We start from the raw sequence: 25,603 nt of genomic DNA, 5'->3' as shown, positions 1-25,603 counted from the left end.
GGGAACAATCCATCATCACTTCAACTCAAGCCTTAACTTACAGAGTCACAGTTCACCGACAATCCTGGCCACTAGCTGTTACCAGTTTTTCATCCAAGGAAGGTGGCAGCACACGGTCATAGATAAAAAACCTTGGGAAAATACTTCCAGTTTCTTAGAGGTTGGTTTATGCCCTGGGAACTGAAGCTGAACAGTCTTCCTGTTGTTTCTGACAGAGTTTTGTTTTGTTTGGTTTTTTGGTTTGTGTTTGGTTTTTGTCGTTTTGTTTTGTTTTGGTTTTTTTAATAAAAATCCTTATTATTGTAGTTCTAGGCATTCCCTATCCACCTCCAGACCTTTCTGGCATCATTCAAAATTTCTAAATCATTTTCTTCAGACACAAGCTTTACACTCCAACCTTAAAATGCAACGATGGATTATGCATTCATTATACTTCCAAACACAATCAGGATCAGCCCTTGTAAGCATTTGGATAAGGGACAGCCTTTGAAAGCCCAGTATCCTATGGGAAATGCTATGGCTAATTCACCAGGTGCCAATATTCTGTCTGGTAATTCACAATTGGTACTCTTCCAATTAGCAGTAGGAAACATAACCTCTAACGCTGCCAGCTGCTACCTGGGCTGCATTTCTTATCTATAGTCTTTCTATTTTTTTCCTAGCCTGCTCTTGTACCTTTTAACAGAGATTCAGCATCAAGACAACAGCATTAAAAAACTCGATTAACATTAACTGATGCAGTCACAAAAAGGGCAAGTAGCATATCCTAGAGATAAGGCAGGGAAACAACAAGCCGAAGAAGGCAAGAGTTTTGCTGGGTAGAAAGCATTCGGGGTGCGAGGAGGAAGGTCTAAGATAGCAAAGCGGCTGTTCTCTCTCCCGGGGGCTGGCTTGCTGGGGGGACACAGGGGTGTGCGTTGTTTTCAACGCACAGACGAGTAGGTTGAGTCATGACCTTCTGCACCTGCCAGCTGAGTTAAAAGTCATAGATCCTGCAGGGCTCAGCCATATATTTGATCCCACTGATTTCAGGGGATGACCAGCGCCTGCCCCCCCGTATGGGGACGCTGCGGGAGAGAGGGGCTGCCCCGCGGCAGGGCTGCGCGGCGGGCAGCGCAGGCTGGCGGGGCCGGGGAACAAGACCCCAGCCCTGCAGGGCCCGGCCGCGCTCATCAGCTGGGCGGTGGGGAGGCCGGATGGGCGCAGGGATCGGTCCCCGCCTCAGCCCTGCAAAGCGCACAGGGCATCTCCCGACCCCGCCACTGCAGCGGCTGGAGCCGCCGAGCGTACGCGGCAGGCAGACATCGAGCCCATCCCTCCCGCCTTCTGCGGGCGGGCAGGGGCTGCCATGGCAACCGGCCAGGCCGCATCCCGCCCGGCCGCGTCGTGCTCCTCCCGTGGGGCGGCTGCCGCCGCAGGGTCCGGGTCCGGCGGCGCCGGCCCCCGCTCCGCTCCCCGGGCCCTCCACGGCCGGCGGCAGCCGCCGCCGCCTCTCCCCTTGGCACCGAGAAGGGACTCCCCGCGTTCCCGGAGCAGGGGCCAGCCGCAGCCGCCGGGCTGTGCCCGCGGCGAGCAGGGCCAGGCCCGGCCCCAGCCCGGCTGCGCCACCGGGGCCTGCCCGGGGTGGGAGAGAAGGAGGAGGAGGAGGAGGAGGGACTCCGCAGCGGCAACAACTGACGTGTCCCCGCCATGGAGCTCGGCGTGATTCATCAGCGGCTGCGGGGCAGCAGCGGAGTGCCTCGCACCGTCCCCGTGTAGGCACGGCCGCGGCGGGGACAGCCACGGCACCGCTCTGCTGCCCGCACCGCCCTCCTCCTCCTCCTCCTCCTCCTCCTCCTCGCCGCCTGCTCCTCTGCCCCTGCGGCGACGCGGGGATCCCGGGGGAGGCAAGATGGAAGAAATCCTGCGAAAGCTGCAGAAGGAGGCGTCGGGTAGCAAGCACAGGGCCATCAAGGAGAGCTGCACCTGGGCTATCGGTAAGGGCCGGGCTGCCCGCGGGGGAGCGCAGCGGATCACGGCAAGGCCCTGCCCGCAGCGCTGCGGGACAGGAGCCTCCCACGGAGCGGTTTTGTAACGGCGGAGGCAGGGACACCTCAACAAACTTGTTCCGCGCTGGCCGCCGAGCCTCCGGCGGGCGGCGAGGGACCGGAGCGCCTCGGGCGGTTCAAAACGCCCGGGAGCTCCGCGCTGCTGGCAGGGGCTGTGGCACCTGCGGGCAGTCCCGGAGAGCATCCGCGTCCCTCGCCGCCCCACCTCTTGGGGCTGCTCCGTGGCTCTTGCGAGGCAGATCCGGGTGTCAGTAGCTAATCAGTTTCTGTCTATATTGGGGGAGAGTGTCAGTTCTGTAAAAGCCTCCCCCCCCCTTCCTAAATCATCATAAAACCCCCTCCGGTACAGTTTTTTTTACTGCTGGTTTATGTTCTGGCATCTATTTCAAAAGCTGTATATAATTCTTTTTACTGGATTCCATGAGCTGTTTTATCCTTGTTGTATAATAGAAATAATGATCAATAAAATGAGTTCTTCTAAGGGTGTATGAGCTCAGGTACATTTACAGCATCCACCCATTTCCAGAGATTGGTTGTGACTTGAAGTGCTTTCGATGCTAACTACCTGGAGCACAAATCAGCAAGACCCTTAACTTAGATCAGCATAACTGTGATACTTGAAAAATGGCTTTGATTTTTTTATTTTACATCCACGCCTAGTGACAGCAATCTGTGGTAGTTCATACCTGTTGCTCTTATTACTGGCCTTTCAGCTTGATGTTCCATGGATTGCTTCATTAACTGTGTGTTATCCTTGTATAGCAGCCATGCTAATATTCTCTATACTGTTCCAGTACTGTGCTGCTGAAATGCTGATATTCTTGCTGATTTCCTCAGTCCTTTCACTGAGGAAAAGATGGTACTTGATGCCTTCTCACTGGGCACCCAGTGCCCTGGCAGGTCCACACAAGGCTTTGGCAACTTGGAGCAGCAGTGACTGTTCTGTAAACTAGAGTAGGTACAAACTTTAGGATCATTGGTTCAGAGATTGTAGCCAGATGTATTACCGTGGTTGAACTCAGAAGTTTCTTTTAAAAGCCCTATTGTTTCCTTTGGTTATACAGAAACCTTGGATTCTCCTGATGCTGCTATCAAGATACCTCCATATCAGCTAAGGTAAGGACATTTAATATTGAATCCTGTGGAGCTGTTGAGTATTTGTAAAACTGAAGTAAAAATTTGAATTAAAAGTGAGGTAGACAGAGGAGGGGGCTGAATCTATGTGGTTTCTTTAGTTTGTAAATCTAGGCTGGTAGTAGTGGATAATTTGCTGATGAGCCCTTGGCCTCTAGCCGTGAAATATAAGGAAACATGTTAAAATGGGCACAAGTATGTATAATGGTGACACTTAGAAAGGAAAGCCGTCTCATGGTCTAAAGAGTGTTCATTCTAAATTACAGCCTTCAGCATAAGTGATAATGCTTCTCAGTCTTTTCTGTGTTTGTTTTCTTTTAAATCTAGGTAAGCTTTTGTTTACTGAAAATAAATATTCTAGAAACTGAAAGGTTATATCACCACATGAGTAGGACACTGAGTAAGAACTAAACTAATACAGTTTCTTTGCCTACCTCTTGCTTTAGCCTGCTGGCTTATCTTGAGTAAGCCTTCTTCCTGTCTCCATTCGTACACCTATAAAATGAGGGAGGTGGCACTGCCCTCATTTGTAGAGCTGTTTAAGATCTCCTTTTGGAAATTCTGATTGTTATGGAGAAAGCAAATAGACAAAATTATTCACTGTCCCTTCTGACAGAACCATTAGGAAGCATGAAAAGAAATTAGCATGAACACTGCTCAAAACAGGAGGATGCTGTTTCACACAGCTTGTTGTTAAGATGTGAAGTGCTTAGGCTTGCCTTATTAGAGAATGTAATGGTTGTAATGTAAAGGTTTGCTTGGGTTCAAAAAGCACCTCAACAAATCCATGGAAGAAATTCACTGAAGTCTATTGGATGCAAAGGTACCCCTTCTTAATCAGAAGTACTTTAGTCAGATGATTGAGTTTCTAAGAGTAGGAGTGTTGCTATAAATTTGGCACATCCTGTAGTCCTAGATATCTGCTATTAGCTGCTGACAGAGGTGATGCTGTTTTACCACAATATTACTACTGGGAGTATTTTTGTCACCTCATTACTCCCCACTGCTCCTTTCAGCTGTGCTTGGTACAGCTTTGTGCAAGGAAGATTAGGGATTGAAGAGCTAGTTATTCCAGAGCAGCCACCACACAGGAAAGGAGTAAGAGCAGTTCTGCTGCTGCTCTGAAAGCCTGTCAGCTGCAGTCCACAAGGGGCCTCAAGTCAATGTAGCATCGGTCTGACATGACCAGTGCCAGACACAGACATTTCCAACACAGGCTGGGCAGCTGAAAACAACTGGATGAGTAATTCCCAATAGCTCCATTAGAATTAGATTATGTTTACTTGGCACTTCATCTTCCCATTTATCACCCTTCATCTCTAATACAGTGTATGGTCTCTCTGTTTTTAAGTGCTGTTACCACATTTCTTCCTTTTTCACTTGCCTACTGCCTCTTTGCAGATATGCTACCTTTTTCTCTTCTTCCTTCAATATTATTAATGCTGTCTTTGCTTAGTTGTTTTGTTGTTTGGGTTTTTTTTTTCCACCACTGTAAATCCTGATCTTTTTGAATAAAGCTAATACCTTCACAGGTGTAGCTATGATGAAGTAAGCTCTTAACATTAGACTTGTCAGTAACAATGCACTCTGTTACTGGATATTTTGCAAAGTGAAGGGTGCACTACAGAATTTGAATAAAAAAGCTTTGGTGGTGGTGTCCGTGGTAAGGTTCTGTCACACAACCTCACACAGTGTGGGAGATGTTGCTGTCACCAGTACTCTGAGCTTACTCTTCATTCTCTGCCAACAAGCTACTGCAACACTCCAGATCAGAACACTCAGCCACATCTTTGGGCTGGACTTAACCTGCATTATATGCAAATTAGATAAAAGTTCATCTTTGCCTGATATTTGTTAAAGAACAGCGCTGTAATGGCTTGGTTCCTGACACTGTAAAATAATAGCCTTGAAAGTAGAGCAATGGCAATGGCCAGAAATAAAGCCAAGTATAGATACAGCGCAGGATGGAGATGATCTGACCATGCTCCTGTCCTGCTTTCATCTTTATTAGATGCAGATTGGATCATCTGCTGTAACACAAATCAGCTCTTTACTGCTCGTCTGCTTTGAATCTGCCACTCACCCTTTCTGCTTCAATATTTCTGAGTGTAGTAGTGGAGCCTGAGGGTATGTTCTGGAATATTCCATGATACTAGAGTTAGAGTGAAGATACATATAACCTTTCCACCAAGTAACCCTAGTCCACAGCTTAGATCTGAGATCCATAGCCACAACATACTGACAGTGTTAAAGGTAGTGTGGCAAATAGTTCAGGAGAAAAATACCTATCTGTGAGGTCTCTTCCAAGAGCAACAGCTGAATGAGTATTTCGAGTACTGCACGTGCAGGGAGGATGTTCCAGCTTGTCTAGTAGGAAAGTTTGGTGTGTTTGTAGAATATACTGGATATAAGAGAAGGGCATCAACACTTCTCTACAGTATATTTGGGAAAGTTCGTGATCTAGGGCACATCTATACTGCATAAGAGTGGGGGACAGAGGTTCACAAGCCAGTTGAGGTAGAGACTGGCTCAGTTTCAGAGACAGTTAATCTGGTAAGTACCCCAGTCAGTATTGTTTCTGTTCTCCATAGAGCAGCGTCTGGCTTCCACTAGCAAGTTGTGCTGGTGTTACTGCCATTTAACAGATTTGCCATGCACTTACTTAAGTTCTTTTCCTTCTGGAACTGAAGAATGAAGTCTGTTCATGAGAATAAGATGTCCAGAGGTTTCTCATACTGTTTTCTTTTAAGACCGTGATCCTAGGGTGAGAATGGGGAAGACAAGTATCTCTTTGCATTTCCTCAGACTATGACTAGTTGAGTCCCAGGTCTTTTTACATGTGTTGTATCAGCTACATACTTATCTCCATGATAGATTGGGGTAGGTTACTTCTATGTTCTGGCTTGCTTGCAACCTGTCCATAGCTGCCTCTCTTGTGGTGGGCCTCTGCAGTGAACACTGGGCAGGCTGCATTGCAGTTCCCTGGAGCCTGTGCAGTTAGTCAGGGGGTTCAGCTGTAGCATTTGTAGGGGAGCTGTTTCCAGCACTTGCCTGGTAGCAGTTTAGATAGCACATGCCTACTGTGCTTGGAAGCACCTGGGGTACTTTTGCCCAAGGAAGTGCAGTGACTGGACATTCAGTCTGGAATGTCATTCTTTAGTTTGATAGAGATCTGTTGGGTGTATCTTCAGGGAGAGACTATTTTGCTGGTCAGCTTTCTTTGATGTTAATTGGACTTACAGATCCAAATCCTAGTTAAAGACCTTGCATATTATTTCTAGTGAGGGGCATTACTGAAATATCTCACTTTCTAAAGAAACACAAATCTCCAGTAAATATGGAGTTTCCCAGTGTCCTGTCAGCTCTGCCTTGAGAGAGGAATGTGTGCGGGTTTTTTCAGTACTTTGTGATCAGAGTATTGAGCAAGGGTATGAAATAGTAAAGAAGATTCAAGTGGACCAGGATGAAAATTACCTTCAGTCAGTTCAAGGCTTTGCCATAGATGTCCTGTGAATTCCTCAGAAGGCAGGGTCACATAGCCCATTGGTAACAGATCTGTTGTTGCCTGCCTAGTGGGGCGATGTTTGTCTCTAATGAACGGGCATTGTGAAAATCAGATATATACTAAGTGCTTAAGGAGGCTGAATGGGTAACCTATAAATAATGAATTAGACAAAAGGAATTGATGTGCTGGTGTTTTAATTGGTGAATTGATCACATGAAAAATAGCTTGAGAGACCTGAATGTTGTCTGCCAGCAAACAATTGTTTGCTACTTTGGGCTGCATTTACTTCAGTATTTTCAAGATGACAGGTTCTGCTCTAAGGCTAGCTCTTCTTGGCTAATTCCTGTCCAGTTTCTCCATTGTGATTTTAGAGGCTGAAGTATGATCCATAAAAGGTAACTGAACAGACACAAGAAAATGAGCCTTGAAAAAGAATGTTTGATCAGCACAGTTTAATACTCATGAGGATTATCTACATACCAGAGACTAAAATAAAAGGCTAGATGGTGCTTGCCAGTCACATACTGCTTTGAAAAAACTTGGGTTTTCTAGAGTTTCTTGGAATGCTTTATGTAATGAAGTCAGGCCTCACTGGCTATGTAAAACTCTGGCTTTTCGTCAGCACGGACTTGGTGCTGCAAAAAAGAGGTTGGTTGGGACTTCTGAGGAAGGCTTAGTTTAGCTGTTGTGTTTTGGTGTTGCTGTCCTCACTGTAACCTGGAGTCTTATGTACAGAATTTCTTACCACATCCTTGCCATTCTTCATTAGGATTTTTATTTTTTAATTATCCTAAAGAGATTTTTCTCATAGTTCTGAGACATTTTATATAATTTTCAGGTCTTACTACTATTCTGTCATTACTTTTCTTCTGACCAGAACAATGGCAAAATCCTGATTTTTTTTTTTTTTTTTTCTTTTTTTTTTGCCCATTTGGCAGTGTAGACTTGAGTTTGAGCTGTTCTGTGGAGCTTGTGTGGCTGTTGTCTCTTTACTCCCAGAGAAATGTGTCTGAGTGCAGAAGATGATGCATAGGCAAGATTCTCAATAGTATAAATTGCTGTTCATGGTAGTTTAAAGTTTCCCCTGTGGACTTTAAGGTAATGGTCTTGAGACATGTTGATGAGTGAGGCATTCTGGCATAGTAACTGATGTTCTGAAAAAGAACTGGAAAGGCTTTCAAAATGCTTTCTTATCTCTTCAACATATCTGTATACTGCGTGTCTCTGCACCTAGAAGTCAGAAGAGGTAATTGATACTGAGTGGAGGTACAGGCCCAAGTCTTCAGGGCACCAATTCTGGGTGCTTAATCAGAGAGATACGGGTCCTGGCTCTCAGAGCTGCTGAGCGTTCTCAAGTACTGTTTGTGTTGGTAGAAGTTCCTATGTTCATTACTGGAAAAGCTTGCATCCCTCTGGTATTTCACATTGGCCTTTCAAAAATAGGCGGTATTTCAGAGGTTACAGCTGGGAAGCCAGAAGTCAGTGGTAAGCAGGGTCCTCTGTAATAACCAGGTTATGTCCTGTTTGGATCTCAGTCCTGTTCATCTTGATGCCACGTTTCGAGGGCAATTTGTGAACTTTGGGAAGCTGGTGCAATGAAGAGAAGCCAGGAACAGAAGTGAGCCTTAAATTTGGCTGAACTCTGATATAACTGTCTTTCTTGCTTCTCCCACCCCAAGTCATGGGGGTTTGAGGATTAAATTGATAGTGCTACTCTGCCATTTATTTTTTGCATCTCTAGCTTTGCATCTGACATACTTCTTGAGAAGTAGCTGCAACTTGCAAACTCTTAAATAAAACATTACTTTAGCTTACATGTGCTCCACAAATAATAAAAGCAGTAAGTGTGGTGTGATCATCAGGAAACATCCAATGCTATAGAGACTTTGCAGCTAATTCTTCCACTTAAAGGATCTGGAGGCTGGGGATGCATTTTGGCTTCTCCATCATGAAGAAATATTTGTGATTTTGTCATTTCGTTCTTCTCCCATCTACTTTATTTTGTTCATAGTTTCTTTCTACTGGGAGAGAGTGGACAGGGAAGCTGATGTATATAGCAGATTCCCTGACCAGAAGAAAGGAGCAGAAATGGAAGAATGTTTTGGGTTTTGGGGTGGTTTTTCTTTTTTGGGGGTGGGGTGGGGTGTGTTTTTAGCATACCTCTCTTTCTTTCTTTTGCTTTTTTTAAACACTTTTCTTCCTGCTCTTGCTGCCACAACCACCTGGCATTAAGTGCTCCTGTGCTTTCCTCCTGTACATGACTTCTGGATATGTGACTCATGCTGTTCCACCATTACACAGTCGCTATCTGACATTCAGCAAGTGGATGATGAGTTCCCTGTCAGGCATCAGGCCAAGAAGAGATTCTAGTGGCAGTATGGATTGCTGAGCTGCACCTCCTGTGATGACAGTTTACAGGTTGCATCCAGACTTTTGGGGGTACTTATGTAGACAATTTGTTGCTTGAATGGTAGTATATGGTGTGTATATATATATATATGGTGTGTATATATATATGCTCTGGTCTTGATTTAAAATGTTGCACTTCTGTTTTTCTAGTTCTAATATTAGGGAGTGGGTGAGGGGATTAATGTTTAGAAAGGCAGCATAGCACTGTCTAGTACAATATTTGGATCATTCTGCATGTTTAATATGGGATATGTAACTGGCCCTATTTCTTGTCTGGTAGGCAGGTATTTTTATCTCAGCAGAGCGTTGAATGTGTTCTGGGACCCCAAAAGACAATGTTGGAGAGGAAGGGGGTTTATAGGGTCAGTTTCCGTCATACGTTTTGTGGGTTGGTTGGTTATATTAAAAAAAAAAAAAGGGGGGGGGGCAGTGCTTGCTGTTTCTGAAACTAACTTTCTGCCCTTCTTCACATTCTTTGTAGTAGTGAACCTTAATACGCACTATTGCTTTAGGTCTTTGTTCCTTTTATGGATTCTTCTGAAACTTCATTCTAGATTTGTGACAAAAGCCCACAATGTACTGGTTTTGACTAGGCTGGAGTTGATTCTCTTCATAGAAGCCAATAGAGTGGGAGTGTGGAGCATCTGCTGAGTTGCCTATTGGGGTTAACCCCCAACATACAGTTACTGTGGGATGTACATAATTCATTCAGAACAGGAACAAAAGATGAGAACAGCCGTAGTTTTGAATGTTTGTCTAACTTCTGTTAACAAATGTAACTGAAATATTGCCCTGAGGGTCTAAGGATGATAATGGGATAGCAGTGTCTGTTTTTGTTTTAAACATCTGATCACTTGTAGTGCTTGCAGGGAAGAAGAAAGTGAGAACTTCGAGAGGCTGTTGATAGTTGCCTTAGGGAATGAAATGGGGTGGGAAGCACTGAGAAGTGGCACTAAAACCCAGAGGACTGTTCTTGTACTAAGTGAGGCTTGACTCTGCTATGGTCTTTGTGTGATGCTGTGCAAATCATGACTTTTCTTTGTTTTGAAAATGAAGGGGTGAGTTGGAATAATAAAAGTCTTTTCTTACAGTTCTTTTAATTACATTCCATGAAAAGTAACAAAGCTGCAGGAAATGCACTACCTTTGGTTTCCTTGAATGTTTGTTTGCTTAAGAAATTGAATATGCTGAGGTGCAGTGAGTATAAAATTACATAATGCATTGCAAATCTGGGGATATTTTTAACAACTGTCCCTTAGGTCTGTTAAGATCTAGCGTTGTACTGCTGTGCAAGTTGAATGGAATTGCAGATTGCAAAATTAACCTTCAAAGTGTAACTAGTAATGACCAGGTGTAAATATTATCCTCCCATTTCCCTATCAAACTTTTGTGACTAACTCTAGGACATCCAGCTGTAATGGAGAAAATAAGGTCATCTGCAAGATACCTGCCCTATAGTACCTCTGTGTCTCTTTTCTCTCCCCTCAGTCCTACCCAGTCCCAGCACTGTAAAACTTCTGGTGGAAGTGTAATTCTCATAAGATGTTTTATTTGTTGTTTTCAGTGTACTGAGATTTTGAAACAAAAATGTTTTCACTGGAAAGATCCTTAGCTTCCCCTCCAGGCTTACCAAATACAGGGAAGAGAGGTTTCATGGAATAGCTTGATAAGCTTTCAAAATTGTTGGCTGAGCAAGTCCAGTGTATGCAATACATGCTGGACAAGGAGGTGTAAACTAAGGATGGATACGCTGCTTCTTACCTCATCTTCATGCTGTACTTCAAATGATAATCAATACTAGAGGATACAGATAGCTTTATAATGAAGGACCTTCTGAGGTTTCTGTGAGTCATCAAATTACTTAAGAGCAGAGTGAGTAAACATCTGTCATACCCTTTTGTACAAAGGTGAACATCTGGAGTGGATGTTCTAGAGAGAGTGATGATAATGTATCACAGAGAGATTATGCTACAGCTTTAGAGACTGGAAGCGTCCTGATTATTATTTTGGTCTTGTCCACTTTACTACTGTGTAGAATCTTTTCTTGTGTCTTTTCATCTCCTCTCAAGAAAAGGTACATTGTGTGCTTATGTTTTTTGTTTTGTTCTGTTTCATCTTGACAATAATGTCAGGCTCCTATCTAGGAACTTTGTGTTTGTGTTGAACTCAAGATGTTATTAGTGAGTATAGCAAGGGAGCAAATGACCTCAGAAGTGGTATCCAGCTAAGTGACTGTGCTGAGCTATTTAATTAGGATTGTATGAATTCTGTGGTCTTGGTTGCGTTAGGCCGATTAAACTGTGCACATTTGCCATTCCTATGAGTAGAGCTATACTTCTGCTGTTATGGCAAATCCATTGCTCTTGAAAAGTATGTAAAAAACAAAAATTAGAAATGCCACTGTCTCATTGTTTTAATACCAACCAGTATTAATTACAATCTCATTTGACATCCTAGGTTGAAAAATTGTTAAAGTTCTAACTCACAAACTGTATGAAGTTACATTATTGCTCACTTCCTTTTCCCTGTGTCATTAAGAGTCCTTTAATAAGCAGCTCATATACCTCCTTGCAGAGGCAGGTTCATTTAAATGTTGGGTGAAGCGATTAGTTTGTGTCTCGGTTTGAAAAGCAAAAGGATTGAAGGGAAGAGGGAATACATGAAGCAGAGAGCAAGGAAAAATGAAATACTGAGCCGGAGGAGATACCCAGAGGGAACTCCAAGAGAGAGCTGATGTCAGCAGCTGAGGTGAGGGAGAATCTGATGTGGAAAGAAAAGGAGAGTTAAGCCTCAAGTTAGGTGAAAAGAAGCCTTTCCATTTAACTGAATAGAAGTGAAGAATTTTGTACTGTGTGGAGAAGAAGAATGAGATTTTTTTATTTTTATTTTTTTTAAAGAAGCTGCAAGTGATGAAGAAATATGAAAATCCTTTCAGCCAGAAATTATGAAGTTATTAGTAAAGGTGGAATTTCAGCTGGTTATGTGAGAGGCAAATCTCTTGACATGAGAAACATGCACACAAGTTTCTCTATGCTTGTGAGTAACTGGAGTAAAATCCTGGTCCTGCTGAAGCAAATCAGAATTTATATCAACACAGTATGACAGCAGTCTCTCAACTGTTTGTTTTTTCTTATCAGGACCTGTAAACTGCAACTCTGCTTGTTTGTTGTTATGTAGCACTGTAACACCAAAGTTGTCTAACAGAGCACTATCATCTTATAGAGGTACAACATCATATGGATAATTTATTGTTGTTTTCTTTTTACTTGAAAAGGAAGGTTCTAACTGGAAGGCTTCAGATTTTGTCTTTTATCCTATTGCTCATAAGAGGTCTCTAAGTGCTATCAACAAACTTGTATTTCCACAGAGATAGAAATCTTAGTGCTGGAAGGCTCTGTTGTGGTAATCTCGTCTGACTTCCACATTGTGGAGGCATGAGAACTTGCCCTATATTTATACACTGCAAATTCCAAACTTCTGTCTGAGCTCAACTGTAATACTCTTTGTAAGTGGGACAGTCACATTTCTGCTGTAGATAAAATTCATCATTCCTTTAGGATGTGAGCAAGGACTTAAAATCTGCTTTCTTCTTGAAGAGCTTGAAAAATGATGTATTTTATTTCCTGTTCCTCCTCCAGGTTTTAAGTGCTTCCATTATGAACCGTGAAGTTGTTGGTGGAGTCTTTTATCAACATTCCCTAAGCTAGAACAGGAAAAGAAGAGTTACGGATATTTCTACTTTTACATGTACACGTGTTCATACATACACCACCGGAATTTATTTTACACTAAATAAATCATCCCCTTTTGTATAGGGACAGTATTTGCTTCTGTTTGGTTTATTTAAGGGCAACAGCTGGAAGTACCTCCAGAATTTTGAGAATTCATCTTTACCATGTATTTTCTTATGGTGGGACAACTTTTCTGCTGGAGTAAGTGAGGCTAATAGAGTTGCACGCTGTGATACTTTGTTCATTTTAAGCAGCCAAAACGAGAAGCTCTTCCTAGGTTTCGGTGTTCCTTTGGCTGAAAAATGTCAGACTCTGGCTGTGACTGTTATCCTGCCTAACAAACAGCATATCAAAAAATTACAACAGCCATGAATTGAATCCTTATCTGTTCTTTGACTGGGCTGTGCATTATGCTATGCAATGCAAATTGCATGCTGATAAGGTCCGGGGATTCTGGATTTTGTCTCCTATGTAATTTTCAGGGGGAAGATAATGCAGATGTCTTATTTTTAATCTTTATTTTTAATCCTGTTTCTGAAAATTAATATGGTTATCACTATTTGCATAAAGAGAAATAACTCTTGCGGTGGTGACAAATATTTCATTTATAGTGCCCCCTTCCCTAAGTGGAGGTGAAGGTGAGCCATGAGACTGTGTTCCAGACACTAACAAGAAGGAGTTAAGATGGGGCTATTTCCTATCTTCATTACAATTTTCATCGTGAGAGTGAATTAATGAACCATTATTCTTTTCTTACTAAAGGCTTTTTCCACTACAATGAGGACAGAAAGATTTTTATGATTTCTCTACTTGCAGTAGTAATCTGTCTTGCTCCGACCTTCTTGGCAGTCTGTTTTGACTGACCTGTCATAGCATCTTTTGTGATAGACCTGCAGGGAAAGCGGTAGGTTGTTGAGCCATGGCAAACTCGGACAACTAGGAAGGTCACTGTAACCCAGCGTGCTTAATATAAAGGCTATTTATGTTCCCATGACTCATTCTGCAGTTTACAAAGCAAACAGTCATGGAGTAGGTTAGTTTAGGAAGGACAACCTGTGCTCCTGGAGATACTGATCATGGATTATGCATGTGGTTCTGTCTCTGATCTTTCTGCTTGACCCTAGGAAGATCACTTGCGATTCAGTACAGATACCATGGAGGTCTAGAGACAGAACTCCAGGTAGCCTCAGTAGGAACAGGTCTGAGTCTTTGTCCTTGGTGCTCACAGATTACTCAGTTTTGCATGTAACAAGGTCACACTTGCCAAATGCTGTTTTCTCTAATGGTTACTGTGCAAATGTCTGTGCAAATGGCTACTGAGTTTTAGTGACCTTAGGATATTTATATCTATATCTTTTTATATTAGTTGGTCTTTTGGGTCAGGACAGGGGTGGGTTGGCATTCTTTGATTTGAAGGGAGGGGGCTGCCATCGTGTTATACTCATTTGTTCAGTATTTATGGGTTAAAACAGATTTGAATAGAAACACCATGATTAGGAAAGCTGTTTCCTGTCTCTGCAGTTGTTTTCTGTGCCGAAAAATCTGGTCTGTGTTATCTTTTTTGCAACCTTATTGAACCTGGTTGGTAAGTGGTAGACCTTAGTACAGCCTGATTGTGTTAATTTACATTATCCTCTCCCATTCTGCCTGAGGATTATCTGCCATGTCCTTCTGTATTCTCATACTAACAGATGATGCATTTAAATGGCAGGTTGAACTGTAGTGTGGAAGATGCTTAAGCTAATCAGACATTGTGAGGTATCTCTGCAGGTGTTTTATAGCTGTAGCATGGAAATGCTAAAGATTTAATTGACTGAGTGTGTAACAAGAACAGGAAACGACACAATGGCAATTCATTTTCTCTGAGAATGCAGTGGAACCCAGGCTGCAGTAACCTTAATTAGATTTTCAGTTAAACATTTTTAGCAAGGATGGGAAGTTCAGCTAATTGAATCTGTTCTAATTTCCATCCTCCTGATTGTCATTTTTTGCTCTTCATTTTGGGAGATATCTCAAGAAACGGCTCTCATTGTTCTCTGCTCATTGCAGTATGTGATGACAGATGGTAGGCAACATGCTGATGTGCAGGGTAGCTACACATAAGCCATAGGAGCTCCCACCTGTCTTCATTATAATGAAACTGGACTGGATCCACTCCAGGGACTTAATGGTTCCCCGTTTCCTCTTATCCCAATCTCCATCCACTTTAACATGAGAATAAGTTTATTGTGTACTAATAATTCCCAAAATATTTATATGCTGTTGCAGGAAACTGTAGAAAAGTCTAAAAGAAATGTGGTGTTTTGTCCTGAATAGGTGCAGGTCTAAATAATCATCAGTTTTTAGAATACCCACAGTTAGTACTGACACTGTTGTGCTTCTTTTTTCCTTTCTTTTTTTCCTGTGTGTGTCTGGCTGATTGAGTACCAGTTAATGAACAGGTACTTTCTTTTGGCACCTGTTGATCTACTAATTTCAAACGTGAGTTCTCCCCCAGAGGATGATAGTGACAACTTTTTTCGAAAGAAAGAGTATGTCAAAGTCACAATGTAAAAGTTAACACTTAAAGGTGCTTTGTGGACTAGAGATGTATTGTGGTGGCACCTCGCAAAACTAGAAAGTCCTATCACAGTTGACCTGCATGCTACATATGTTCACAGGTCTAGGCAAACCTGGCAGTAGATATACAGGCAGTAGCCAGCTCTGTGTTGGATAAAAGATTATGTCTGAACCCTGGAGTAGACGTTCTGGCAGTTTCTATAGATCTGTATGATATGATGCTCAATGAGGAAGTATTTCCTAGATGTTCTGTAGTTCAAGCTGTTTTGGATGTTAAACTCACAGGTTGCCAGAGTCCTTCTAGTTCAGCTGATTCCAGAAACATTGAAGAAAGGAGATTCTGAGAAATTTTGGCTTTGTACCAGCCTGTTTCTCAGAATATCCTAAGTGAAGCAAATGGTTAGCTTTCAGTTAGAAACCTATTATAAGATACACATGTAGTCTGCTTAGTTCTTTAGAAATCTCTGTAATTCATGTTTCTTTTTAAAAGCTTCTTGTGGTTTTATGCCAAATAGCCTTTAACAAAATCCAATAACCTGGGAAGAAGGTACAAATATTAAGAGACTTGCAGATTCTCAAGAGGTCTTTGCCAAGTACAGACGCTTGCTAGATTGCTTAACCGAGCCATGCTTGTGATTCTCAAGTCTTTAATTTATCATTAAAGGAAGGGATTGTATTTCAAAGAGCAAATAGCAGATTTGTGCTCCGTGGGGTAGCTTGTGATCTATGCTCTTTGGGGAAAGGTGGAGAGAAAGGAATACCAACTGAACACATGCAAAATGGGACTTTTTAGTCTCCTCTGCAAGCAGGATCCATTGAAGGAGTTACAAGCTAGGTTCCCCAAAGTTGTGGCGGTCAGTGTTTGGTAGTCTCCATTTAAGCTTTTTAGAAAGCAAGTTCAGGTTGTAGACTGACAGTTTTGGAGGGAAGTTAGTAGGTTATGGGCAGATTGTGGTAAAGAATGGCTTTAGGTAGCTTTGACAATATGTCTGAATCTCTGGTAATCACTGTTGCTCTAACCTAGAGCTTCTTAGTTAAGAAGGGAGGATTTGCAAGAGGAGCAGTTTACTGTTTGTTATTGGGTCAGCTGAAACTAAAGTGAATTCAGGTCAAAGGCAGCTCACAGGAGCAAAAGAGGGAAAACTTCATTTTGATACTTTTAGAAATTAAACATTTTTGATAACGTGATTCCAAAAGGGCTCCTTGGGGTGCAGTGCAGAGAGTTGGAGAACTAAGACTCTTAAGGGCTGGTACAAAATGGTTTGCCACAAGCAGGTAGGTCTATACAAATGCAAAAATAGATTCTGTGTGTACGGAGAAGTGCCTGTTATGATATGTGACCTAATGAAGTGTTGCAACCCTTCAAGGAGGCTGCAGCTGGATGTGGGCTGAGCATCTCTGATGAGGAATGAGTTTCCTGCCAACTAGCAGGATTTGGTTCAAGGGCTTGAGGATACTAGGTGTCCACCAGACAGTGCAGCCCTTCGCTGATAAGGAGCAAGGAGAGAAGTCACAGATCCAGACACTGATTGGTTTGGTCACCAAATTAAAAAAAAAAAAAAAAAGAAAGTAAAAATCAGTATCCGAGCACTGCGTGTAAAATATTATCCTAAATAGTGATTTATTTTAATATTCAAGAAATGGTGTTATTCTGTAATCAAAGTACAGCTTAGTCATAGTTCTAGCACGTGCTAATTCAGGTGTAAACTAAACTCATTACTGTACATTTGCTTTTGTCAATACCATTTACAGTTGGAGGGAGCTGACATGACAGGAGGCAGCTACACGTTGTACTGTAGAGGAGGGCATAGACCAAAACTTGACTAATGGAAAGTGGATTATAAAAACACTTTTCTGGCAACTGGAATATGAAACAGAAGGTAGGTGACTGAAGTGTAATGCTGAACACGCTGAGCTGAAGGACCACTAGTGAGCTGCGAATCCCTTCTTTATGCTTTGCACATTCATGTATGTACACAGGGCTAACAGTTGGGAAGTATTTTGTGAAATTTCAATTAAAAGGCCATTCTTAACAGTATGTGAAGAAATATGCCAGCTTTCTTTAGAAGGTAAAAGTGCTTCACAGAGCTGTGAAATTCTCCTTGATTACTGTACACAAGTCTTATCTTACTGAAAGTGATACAGCTCTTCCGGAATGTTACTCCTTTGAATACCAATTGTAGTTCCATTGTTCCTTCTCACTTATTTTTTATTTTATTTTCCTCAGGGAGAAGTGTCTCCTTCCTCTCCAACTAGCTCTGGAATCGAAGAGCATGAAGCTGGCCCAACAGGCTCTAGCAGGGATGCAGGTACGGCTTTAGAGTGGGTATGTGTTAGTGGGCAGTGAGTGTCAAGGAAATCTTGGCTTTTCGTTTAAAAAATACTACAGAAAAAGTGTCCATCCTAGTGTGGACCTAACAATAATGTTCATGTTTCTGTAACAGTGTTCAGAAGTTAGGATGCAAGTAAAGGCTGGTGATTCTGTAGGAGCTAAGAATGTGCTGCAGATAGGTGGGGGTTCCTGGCTTTCAATGTTGAAATGCAGGTGTACTCTTCCTTGTGTGGAAATGTGCTAGTCTCACTAAGCCTCACCACTGCTAAACTTCTTAGAAACTAAACTGTGTCACGTCTTGCTGTTTTCTTTGATTAGAAGAGAGGACAGCAGTGCTTGAAAGATGGAGAGATGAATAAAGTATCTGGGAGCTGCATTCTCTATGTGTGGGCACTTTCCAGAGTTTTTTGTCCACTGAAAACAGTAGGAGTAACCTCTGATTTACAAGTTTATGAAATTGCAAAATAAAACAGCAATGCAGCACAAGTAACAAAAAGACTCGCTTGGGTTTGACAGTATAAATTGGACAAATGAGTATATATCAGTAAATACTTATCACTAGGGAGATACTAGTTGTGGAAAAGGCTAGTACGCTACTGAGGCATAAAATGCATGCCACCATTTTCCAAAAAGAAATTTCTCCTTCATAAGGCAAGCATGAAGTTGTTTTGGGAGCATAAGGATGTAAGTTTAAATTAATTTAATTCAGTATATGAGATGTCAGGCATTGAATTAGAGAGTACCCCATCCTGGGATACAACGTGGTTGTAGGAGGCTCTGGCTAGGGAAAAAATGTACTTTCTGAAGGGTTCCTGTAAGGGAACTGAAGGGTTCCTGAAGGGTTTCTGGATCTGCCAGAACACACAGATCACCTTCTTGTGGCATAGTACTCTGGTCCCACCCTGAGATCCTGTGCCCTGTATTTCAGATATATGGGGGGGTGCAGGGGTTGCTCTTAAAGTAAAAGCAACAGTAGGCTAGTGGGACTGGAACATGTGTCTGCTCTTGTACCAGTGCAAGTACACCAGTTAGAAGAACATTGTAGAGTGATCATCAACCAAAAATAGTGGAGGAATTAGGGATGACCCACTCTCCACTGTAGTATAACTTCCTTGGGAACACTCAGTGAAGATAAATTTTATCTTTTTACTCTTTTAACTTGCTGCATGTACACTTGAGTTCTATATGAGCTGGAATTGCAAAGTTGCAGATTTGCAGCATGGTACCTTAAATAAGAGTGTTACCTCCTATCTATAAGCCTAAAAAGATAATCCATGCATCAATACAGTCCTCCATCTGCGTTTATGATATGGAATGGCAGCTGATTCAAAAAATTTTAACGGTTCCCTCATCGTGGCACAGATCTCACAGTTTTGCTGCACTTTTGTATTTTATATTGTTGGATCAATTTGAAATTTGTACCTAGAAATCCTAGCCGTCATAGTACCAAACCCTAATAGGTTTAGGTGTAGTAGTTGACAGAATCAGGCAGAGGCAGTTTTGTCTGAACCTGTACATTGCCAATTTCTCTCTGCAGAAGCTGCTGTCTGATGAGAGGTTTGTATCCGTGGAAACAGACTCAGATGAGAAACAGTTGCTTAATCAGATGCTGAATGCTGTCAAAGTGACTCCTTCACTCAACGAAGACCTGCAGGTTGAAGTGATGAAGGTTAGTGTTTCACACACTTCAGTGCTGCAACAGCGGTTGCACGACTGTATGCTGGGGTTAGCAAATAAATTAGCTGTTGCCTTGGAAATCTTCACTTTAGGACAGTATTTGATTCCCTCCTTCCTGCTGGCAGATGTCAGTTGTTTTCGTTTCTACTTCGTTTGTGTTTCCTTGGGTTAAATAGGAGATCGTTTATATTAAGTCAGTGCAGTGGTGGTCCCAGTTTTAGCAAACTGAAATAGGAGAAGCAATTCAGTCCATGGGAGTTCATAAATCAATGACTTAGAGATTTGAAAGTTTGTGTTTGATGTTGAGTGTCAGGGCTCATGAGGTGGGGTGTGCAGGTTTGTAGTTTTGAATTGTGTGTGCATAGGTACTTTCTAGTTTGTTAGCTGTATGTTCTCTCTGTAAAATACTAATGGTGGAGCCTGATTTCTTTAGGCACTAAAATGTCTCTGGACTAGTACATAAGGGAAGTTGTTGTTTTGTATACATGGGGAAAGCTTCTGTTTCTAGAAATGCTTTAGCGTTGTCCTGTGTGTGTTAGGAAGCTCAAGGGCCAGGGGGTACTGTTTTAGAGGGGACGTGCTGTTGAATTTCCTGTCATTGGGTTGGTTGTATGACTTGCCAGTACTGCCATAAAAAAGGTGGTGGAAAGTTCTCAAATGTCTGGGTGTAAACTTTATACTACAGGTCTTGTTGTGCTATAGCTGATCATTGTTTGGTACAAACCTGGTGATCCTTCCTGTGTGTTTATTATACCTAGTACTGATTGCTATGTTTGGATCTACTGCTTGACTGTCCTTTACTTCTAAGTGCATAGATTAGGTGTTTTATTTTTCTTACATGTGACATCCTTGTTCTAAAGGATATACGTTACCCACTCTGAAACCGCCCTATGCTAGCTGTACTCTTTGCTACTGGAGATGACTACTTGGGTACAATATGCACTCAGTGTCACAACATGTAGAAGAGTGAGCCTAGCAGCAGAAAAAAGGAAGAAGAATTTGTCTAGACTGTTACCTGGTTTATGGGAGCAGGCATCTGCCCACGTACAGGTTAAACTGGCGACACCCAGATCTGCATTCCTAACCCAGCATGCCTCTTTCCTTTCTCTTTTGTCTCTACAGTGGGAAAAGGTAAGAGTTAAGTAGTACTCCTGAACCAGCGGGTCTCTCTTGATATGCAGTAATTTTTTGTAAGTTGTTATTTTACCTTCTTGAGTGTTGCAGATTTGGAATCTGCATGCACTCTGTTTCCCTGAAAGCCTTGACATGCATCTGTGACGCATTGCCCCCACACTGGGAAGAATGTGAGCACTCTTATTTTACCACAGTTATGAGTGAATATCTTCTATAGTTGTCTCTATGTGAGAAGGAAGAAAAGAAAACCCAACCAACCTAAAACATCAAATCATGTAAAACCCAAGCCAAAACCTAAGATGTTATTTATGTACACGTTTTTTAAATCACATGCAGTTCCAGTTTAAGCACTAAAGAAGGAGAGGAACATTGTCTTCATTCTACTGAGTGATATTTTGATGTAGAAATCTTTTCTTGGCTAAAAGCGCAGTGAAATGCGTGTATGGTAAAAATCAGGCTACATCTTCACATCCTGAGAACAAAAGCAAAACTTCTATTTTGATTTAAATATTTCAAGAGGCCAGAGGACCAAAGCATTCTGTAATCAGGGCAGTTAAAACTCAAGAGGCATTAAATCTGAGCATTGCCTAGAAGTCAGATCAAGTAGCGGTCTTTTTCCATTGTAACCTGAAGGTTACAGATGCCATTGCAACACTTGAATTGCTGAAGCCTTTCGGGTTTTTCAAGCAGCTGGTCTCAGCAATGCATTTATATCCCTGGATCTGCTAAAATGTGTCCTCAAGGCAGCATCTGATTGTACATTTAGACTGTGTTATTCCATCTAGAGGTGATTAAATACATCTTTTTCCAGTGCAGATACTAGACACTCATGAGTGTGAGCAGGTTTGCGTGAAGCTGGATCAGCAGTGATACTGGCCTGGTTCTTCGTGACTTGCTGCACAGTTGCACCAGTCTTGCAAATATTAAGACTACAACCATCCAAGATTACACAAAAGCTTTTACTTATGCAGAATAGATGTGAAAATATTGGTGCAGGAGTACAGACCTCACAGTAAGTTGCTGGCATGTAAGCTCCTATATCACTTACATGTGTTGTTTGGAAGACATATATTGGTCAATAATCAAATTCAGTGTTTTATCACTGAGGCACCAAAATGACTCACAGTTCTATTTATACAGTTGCAGATGTATAGAAAAAAGGGTGTGGGGGGCAGGAGGTAGTAGTTCAACACTTACCTTTAGATAAACATGGTCACGCAATATGACTGGCTGAGAAGTAGGAAGAATTTTCTTGTGTGACATGGGACCATACGTAAGGGTGTGTCTCATTGAGCAGTAGGGACATTTTGTTGACCTTAAGCATTAGACTGACAAGAAAATAGATATTCTGCAGCAGAAAGGGGACATGTTCTGTATTGAAGATTAATACCATGGGCTTTGGTTTGGTTGTGGAGTAGGGGAATCCTGATTTTTTTTTTTTTAATTTTTTTTTTTCCCTGGGTCGTTGCGTTTGAATTCTGGCTGCAGATGTTTTTAAAGTGGCTGAAATACTTCTGCTTCATGCAATTAGGCCTTTGCTTATAGAAACACATATAGTATCATCAAAGGCACTGTCAGGTGTGGTCAGATCAGCAATGGGAAAAACCCCTAATCTGTAGCTGAGCCTCTGGATTGAGTTCCCTTCTAGGCTTAATGATTCTGTGATTTTTTACTTTCTTTGATTTTTTCATCAGTAACCCTGACCCTAAAATCCAATTCCTCCAGGAACTGGCTTCTGGAAGAACTGGAGTCCAGCTTTGAACATAACTGTGGCATTGAGGCAGCTGAAACAAAATATGAAGGAAGTGGGTAGGGTGGAAAGAATCCAAAACAGCAAAGACTCCCCTCCTCACTCCTTTCCTTCTCACTAACGTTATCATAACTTTCATTTATAAGTTGCCAGGCTTCTTAATAATGCAGTACATCTCTCTCCATCTGTGATGACATTAATCTCAAATAACAACAACAACAACGAGTTTGATGAATAATTGCAAATTAGTAGATAAGTCCTCACCCAGAAATAAGCTTTCCAGATAAACATGATACACTGTAATGTAATGGGTACTAACAGTAATCAAGTTGGTTGCAGAAAGAAAGGTGTGATTGATCATTTAAAATTTCCTTTTCTACTGCTTCCTTCTGTTTTCTTCAGTCACCAGTAAAGCTGTGTCATGTTATCTGGTGCATGTCAGTTCAGAACTCACATTTCCAAAGAAATTTACAGCTAGCAAGAAATTTTTAGGCAAGAAGAGGATAATTACCTTTCATGAAGGAAACTCAGGTTTTTTGTTTGATGTCTTTTAAAATATTTGGTCTTTATTTCACTATTCTAATTAATGGCGTTATGATATGCTGGGCATTTTACAAATAGATATATAATGCTGCTGACAGCGGAGCTTTCAAGCTTTATTACCTCTGAGAAGACTTCACACAGTATCTGTGGCTACTCTACTTGTGGTGTTTTTTGAAATAGACTTGAGGATTTTCTGTAACAAAAAAATATTCTTCCAAAGTGGCTTGAGAGAGAGAAGGCTTTTCTAATTCTCCTTGTTTACCTCTTGTCCATGGTGAACAACTATTTCATTTAGGAAACCTTAAGTTTATTCCCAGTGACTCAAACTTGTGTTTGTTAGTGGATTAGCTGTACTGCTTGCTGGTGGGCAAAGTTTTCATGATTTTCTTCTGTAGGCTTTCAGTGCGGAGTCAGCCAGAAGTCTTTTTAATCTGTGAATGAGGTTTAATGAACCCTTGCTAAGTCTGCTGGGTGAAGGCAATCTTTTCTCTTTGTCTCTTCACTGATCCATTACTGCAGTATTTGGGAACTCTCCAATAATAATCCTAGACAGTTCTTTCTAGTGATTTCAGTTTTCATTTTGAATATGTTCTGAACCAAAATCTGAATTAGAGTTCTGTGGTAAAACTTAGCTTGTGTAAGGACAGGCAGAATGGAGGAAATACCTCTACCTCTGAAACATTGTCTTTAGGTTGGGTATTTGTAATTGTTCTTTCCAAGATTGCTTCCATAATGCTTTAAAGGTGCAGAGTGAATCTTTGAGTACTGAGAACCATCTCTTAGTCTATTAATTTTTTTCTGTAATAACTAATTTAATTGATAGGGCCCCAGTTATGGTGTCAAATTAGGCACTTGAGAAGGACACTATTGGAGATCTACAAGAAGTAGTAGAAAGTTTGGGGGCAATTTTTCATTTGTTCTTATTTTTTTAACAACCACGGTCAACCTATTTTATGTTCTGCACAACCATGTTGTTACAGGTTCAGCTAGTTAGTCCTGATCTAATGCAAATATTGGATTAAGCTGGATTGTGCTTGAGCAACCGAGCAAAACTCACTGTTAACTTTTTCAGAGAACTTGGTGGAAACTTTTTTGCTGTTGAACAGGAGGCATAACTTTTTTATTTTTCCAAGATGTGGAGGATTTGATGGGAGGCTAGTTATTCTTCTTCTTTGTTCTTCTATGACAGAGAACAAGTTATATTACATATTTGCAAAGTAGTCCTAAAATGTCGATCTAAAATGTTGACAGAACACAACTGTAAAATCCCAGCCACTGTGGATGATTATATTCTGTACCTTTTCCTTGAATACTTGTAAATGAACTCATCACTGTAACAAACTCTCACAAGCATATATATATATCTCTTCTCACTGTTTTAAGGTTAATATTTATGAAATGTATCTTTCCACATACAACTTGGCTGTGCTTCATAGAATATGATTTGCAACCATTTTGTTTTGTCATGAACTGTAAAACTAAATGGAGGAGGAAGCTGGACTGAAACAACTTGGGTTAAAAGTGTATGTAAACTATGTTATTCCACTTGCTGCCTTTTTGAGGCAAGGCCTGTAGGATAGTTTTCTATAGGAGTAAAAAGAGTGATTTCACTGCCTGTTAAAAATAAGAAGTCATTGGTGCAGCAGTAAAAATGTAACTGGTAAATGGAGACAGAGAAGAGAGACTGTCATCAGGATGAGAATTGGCAACCCAATTGCTGACACTTGCTGTTAATCTACATATTTTAATTAATATATAATTTTGGATTGAGAGATCATTTTTTCCTCTCTGTTTATTTTATGCATTGCATAAAATGCAAACATTTTTCTACATCATTTACGATATAAATTGCAGTGCAGTCTGTTTCTGAGCAGAGAAAGACTATGTTTCAAATAAAGTAAAAAATAAAAACCATTATTCAGTTTTATTTGCATGCTTTAGTCCAGAACTAGTTTAAAATTTATATTAATAGGAAAAAATTATTCTGAAAATTTATAGAAGAAAGTTTTACATGGTTGTATTCATTAGTTCTAGTAACAGTGGTGCCTGATATGAGCTGCCATAAGCAATAACTGATTTTTGTCCAGTCCCTAATTCAGAGATGTGTTAGCAGTCTGCAGTGTTAAAGAGGGGAATCTGTAAAGACTTGCACAATGTCATGCAAATATGATTCTTTTCTGAAATCGCTCCTGCCCAGCAGTGCTAGCTAGAGCTCTTAGTGCTTCCTCCACTTAGCGTTTTTGTAAGCTAAATTGCTGTAATGTAGGCCAGCTACAAACCCAGACTCTCCGGGGTTTACTTTTTTTCTTTTTTCTTTTTTTTTTTCCTTGTTACTTTTTAAAGTCATTTTATTCATGTGCTTAGTTATAAGTAACCAGGTTAATTCCAATGTATTGAGTGACCTACCTTGTGTGTTTCAAGATAAGCTCATCCTTTCCCAAGTTAATTAGAGCTATGATAAATGCCTAGTACTCATAATTAAGATTGTGATTAAAGAACTCCCCTAGTTCTTAGGTGCCTGGCCATTGTAGCAGAAACCACAGTCTTGAATTAAATACCTGAGCTTTCTCCTTAATGGGTACAAAAGAATGAGATGTAATGGCCTGACTATGGCCAAATGCATACTGGACAGGAGCAGTCTAAACCTGTCTGTAGTGAATGCGGTATCTCAAGAATCCAACCTCTTTCCAGGATCTGTGGCTCTTCCTCAGTACCTTTCTGTGCTTGAATTCATAGCGCCTGAACAACCTTTGTCGATCTGGGCAGCCGTGTAGTTTTAAA

At 41.4% G+C, this 25,603-nt stretch overlaps 1 protein-coding gene across 5 annotated transcripts in view; it reads left to right on the top strand.

Moving 5' to 3' along the window:
• The first annotated feature begins 1,478 nt into the window (after positions 1–1,478).
• ARFGEF3 (ARFGEF family member 3) overlaps positions 1,479–25,603 on the top strand; it is an 89,070-nt gene continuing 64,945 nt past the window's right edge. For 4 of the 5 annotated variants that reach the window (XM_030490147.1, XM_030490146.1, XM_030490145.1 and 1 more), the window contains exons 1-4: positions 1,479–1,976; positions 3,113–3,164; positions 17,614–17,695; positions 19,256–19,387. In XM_030490147.1, coding sequence (XP_030346007.1) covers positions 1,892–1,976; positions 3,113–3,164; positions 17,614–17,695; positions 19,256–19,387 — 351 coding nt within the window. In that variant the 5' untranslated portion in view covers positions 1,479–1,891. The remainder of the gene's footprint in view (positions 1,977–3,112; positions 3,165–17,613; positions 17,696–19,255; positions 19,388–25,603) is intronic. The other variant, XM_030490148.1, reaches the window with a different exon arrangement.

The sequence above is a fragment of the Strigops habroptila genome, chromosome 6 (assembly GCF_004027225.2).
Source record: "Strigops habroptila isolate Jane chromosome 6, bStrHab1.2.pri, whole genome shotgun sequence".
NCBI classification, from domain to species: Eukaryota; Metazoa; Chordata; class Aves; order Psittaciformes; family Psittacidae; genus Strigops; species Strigops habroptila.
Note: the sequence above shows the minus strand (reverse complement) of the source record. Positions and strands in the feature narration are given on the sequence as shown.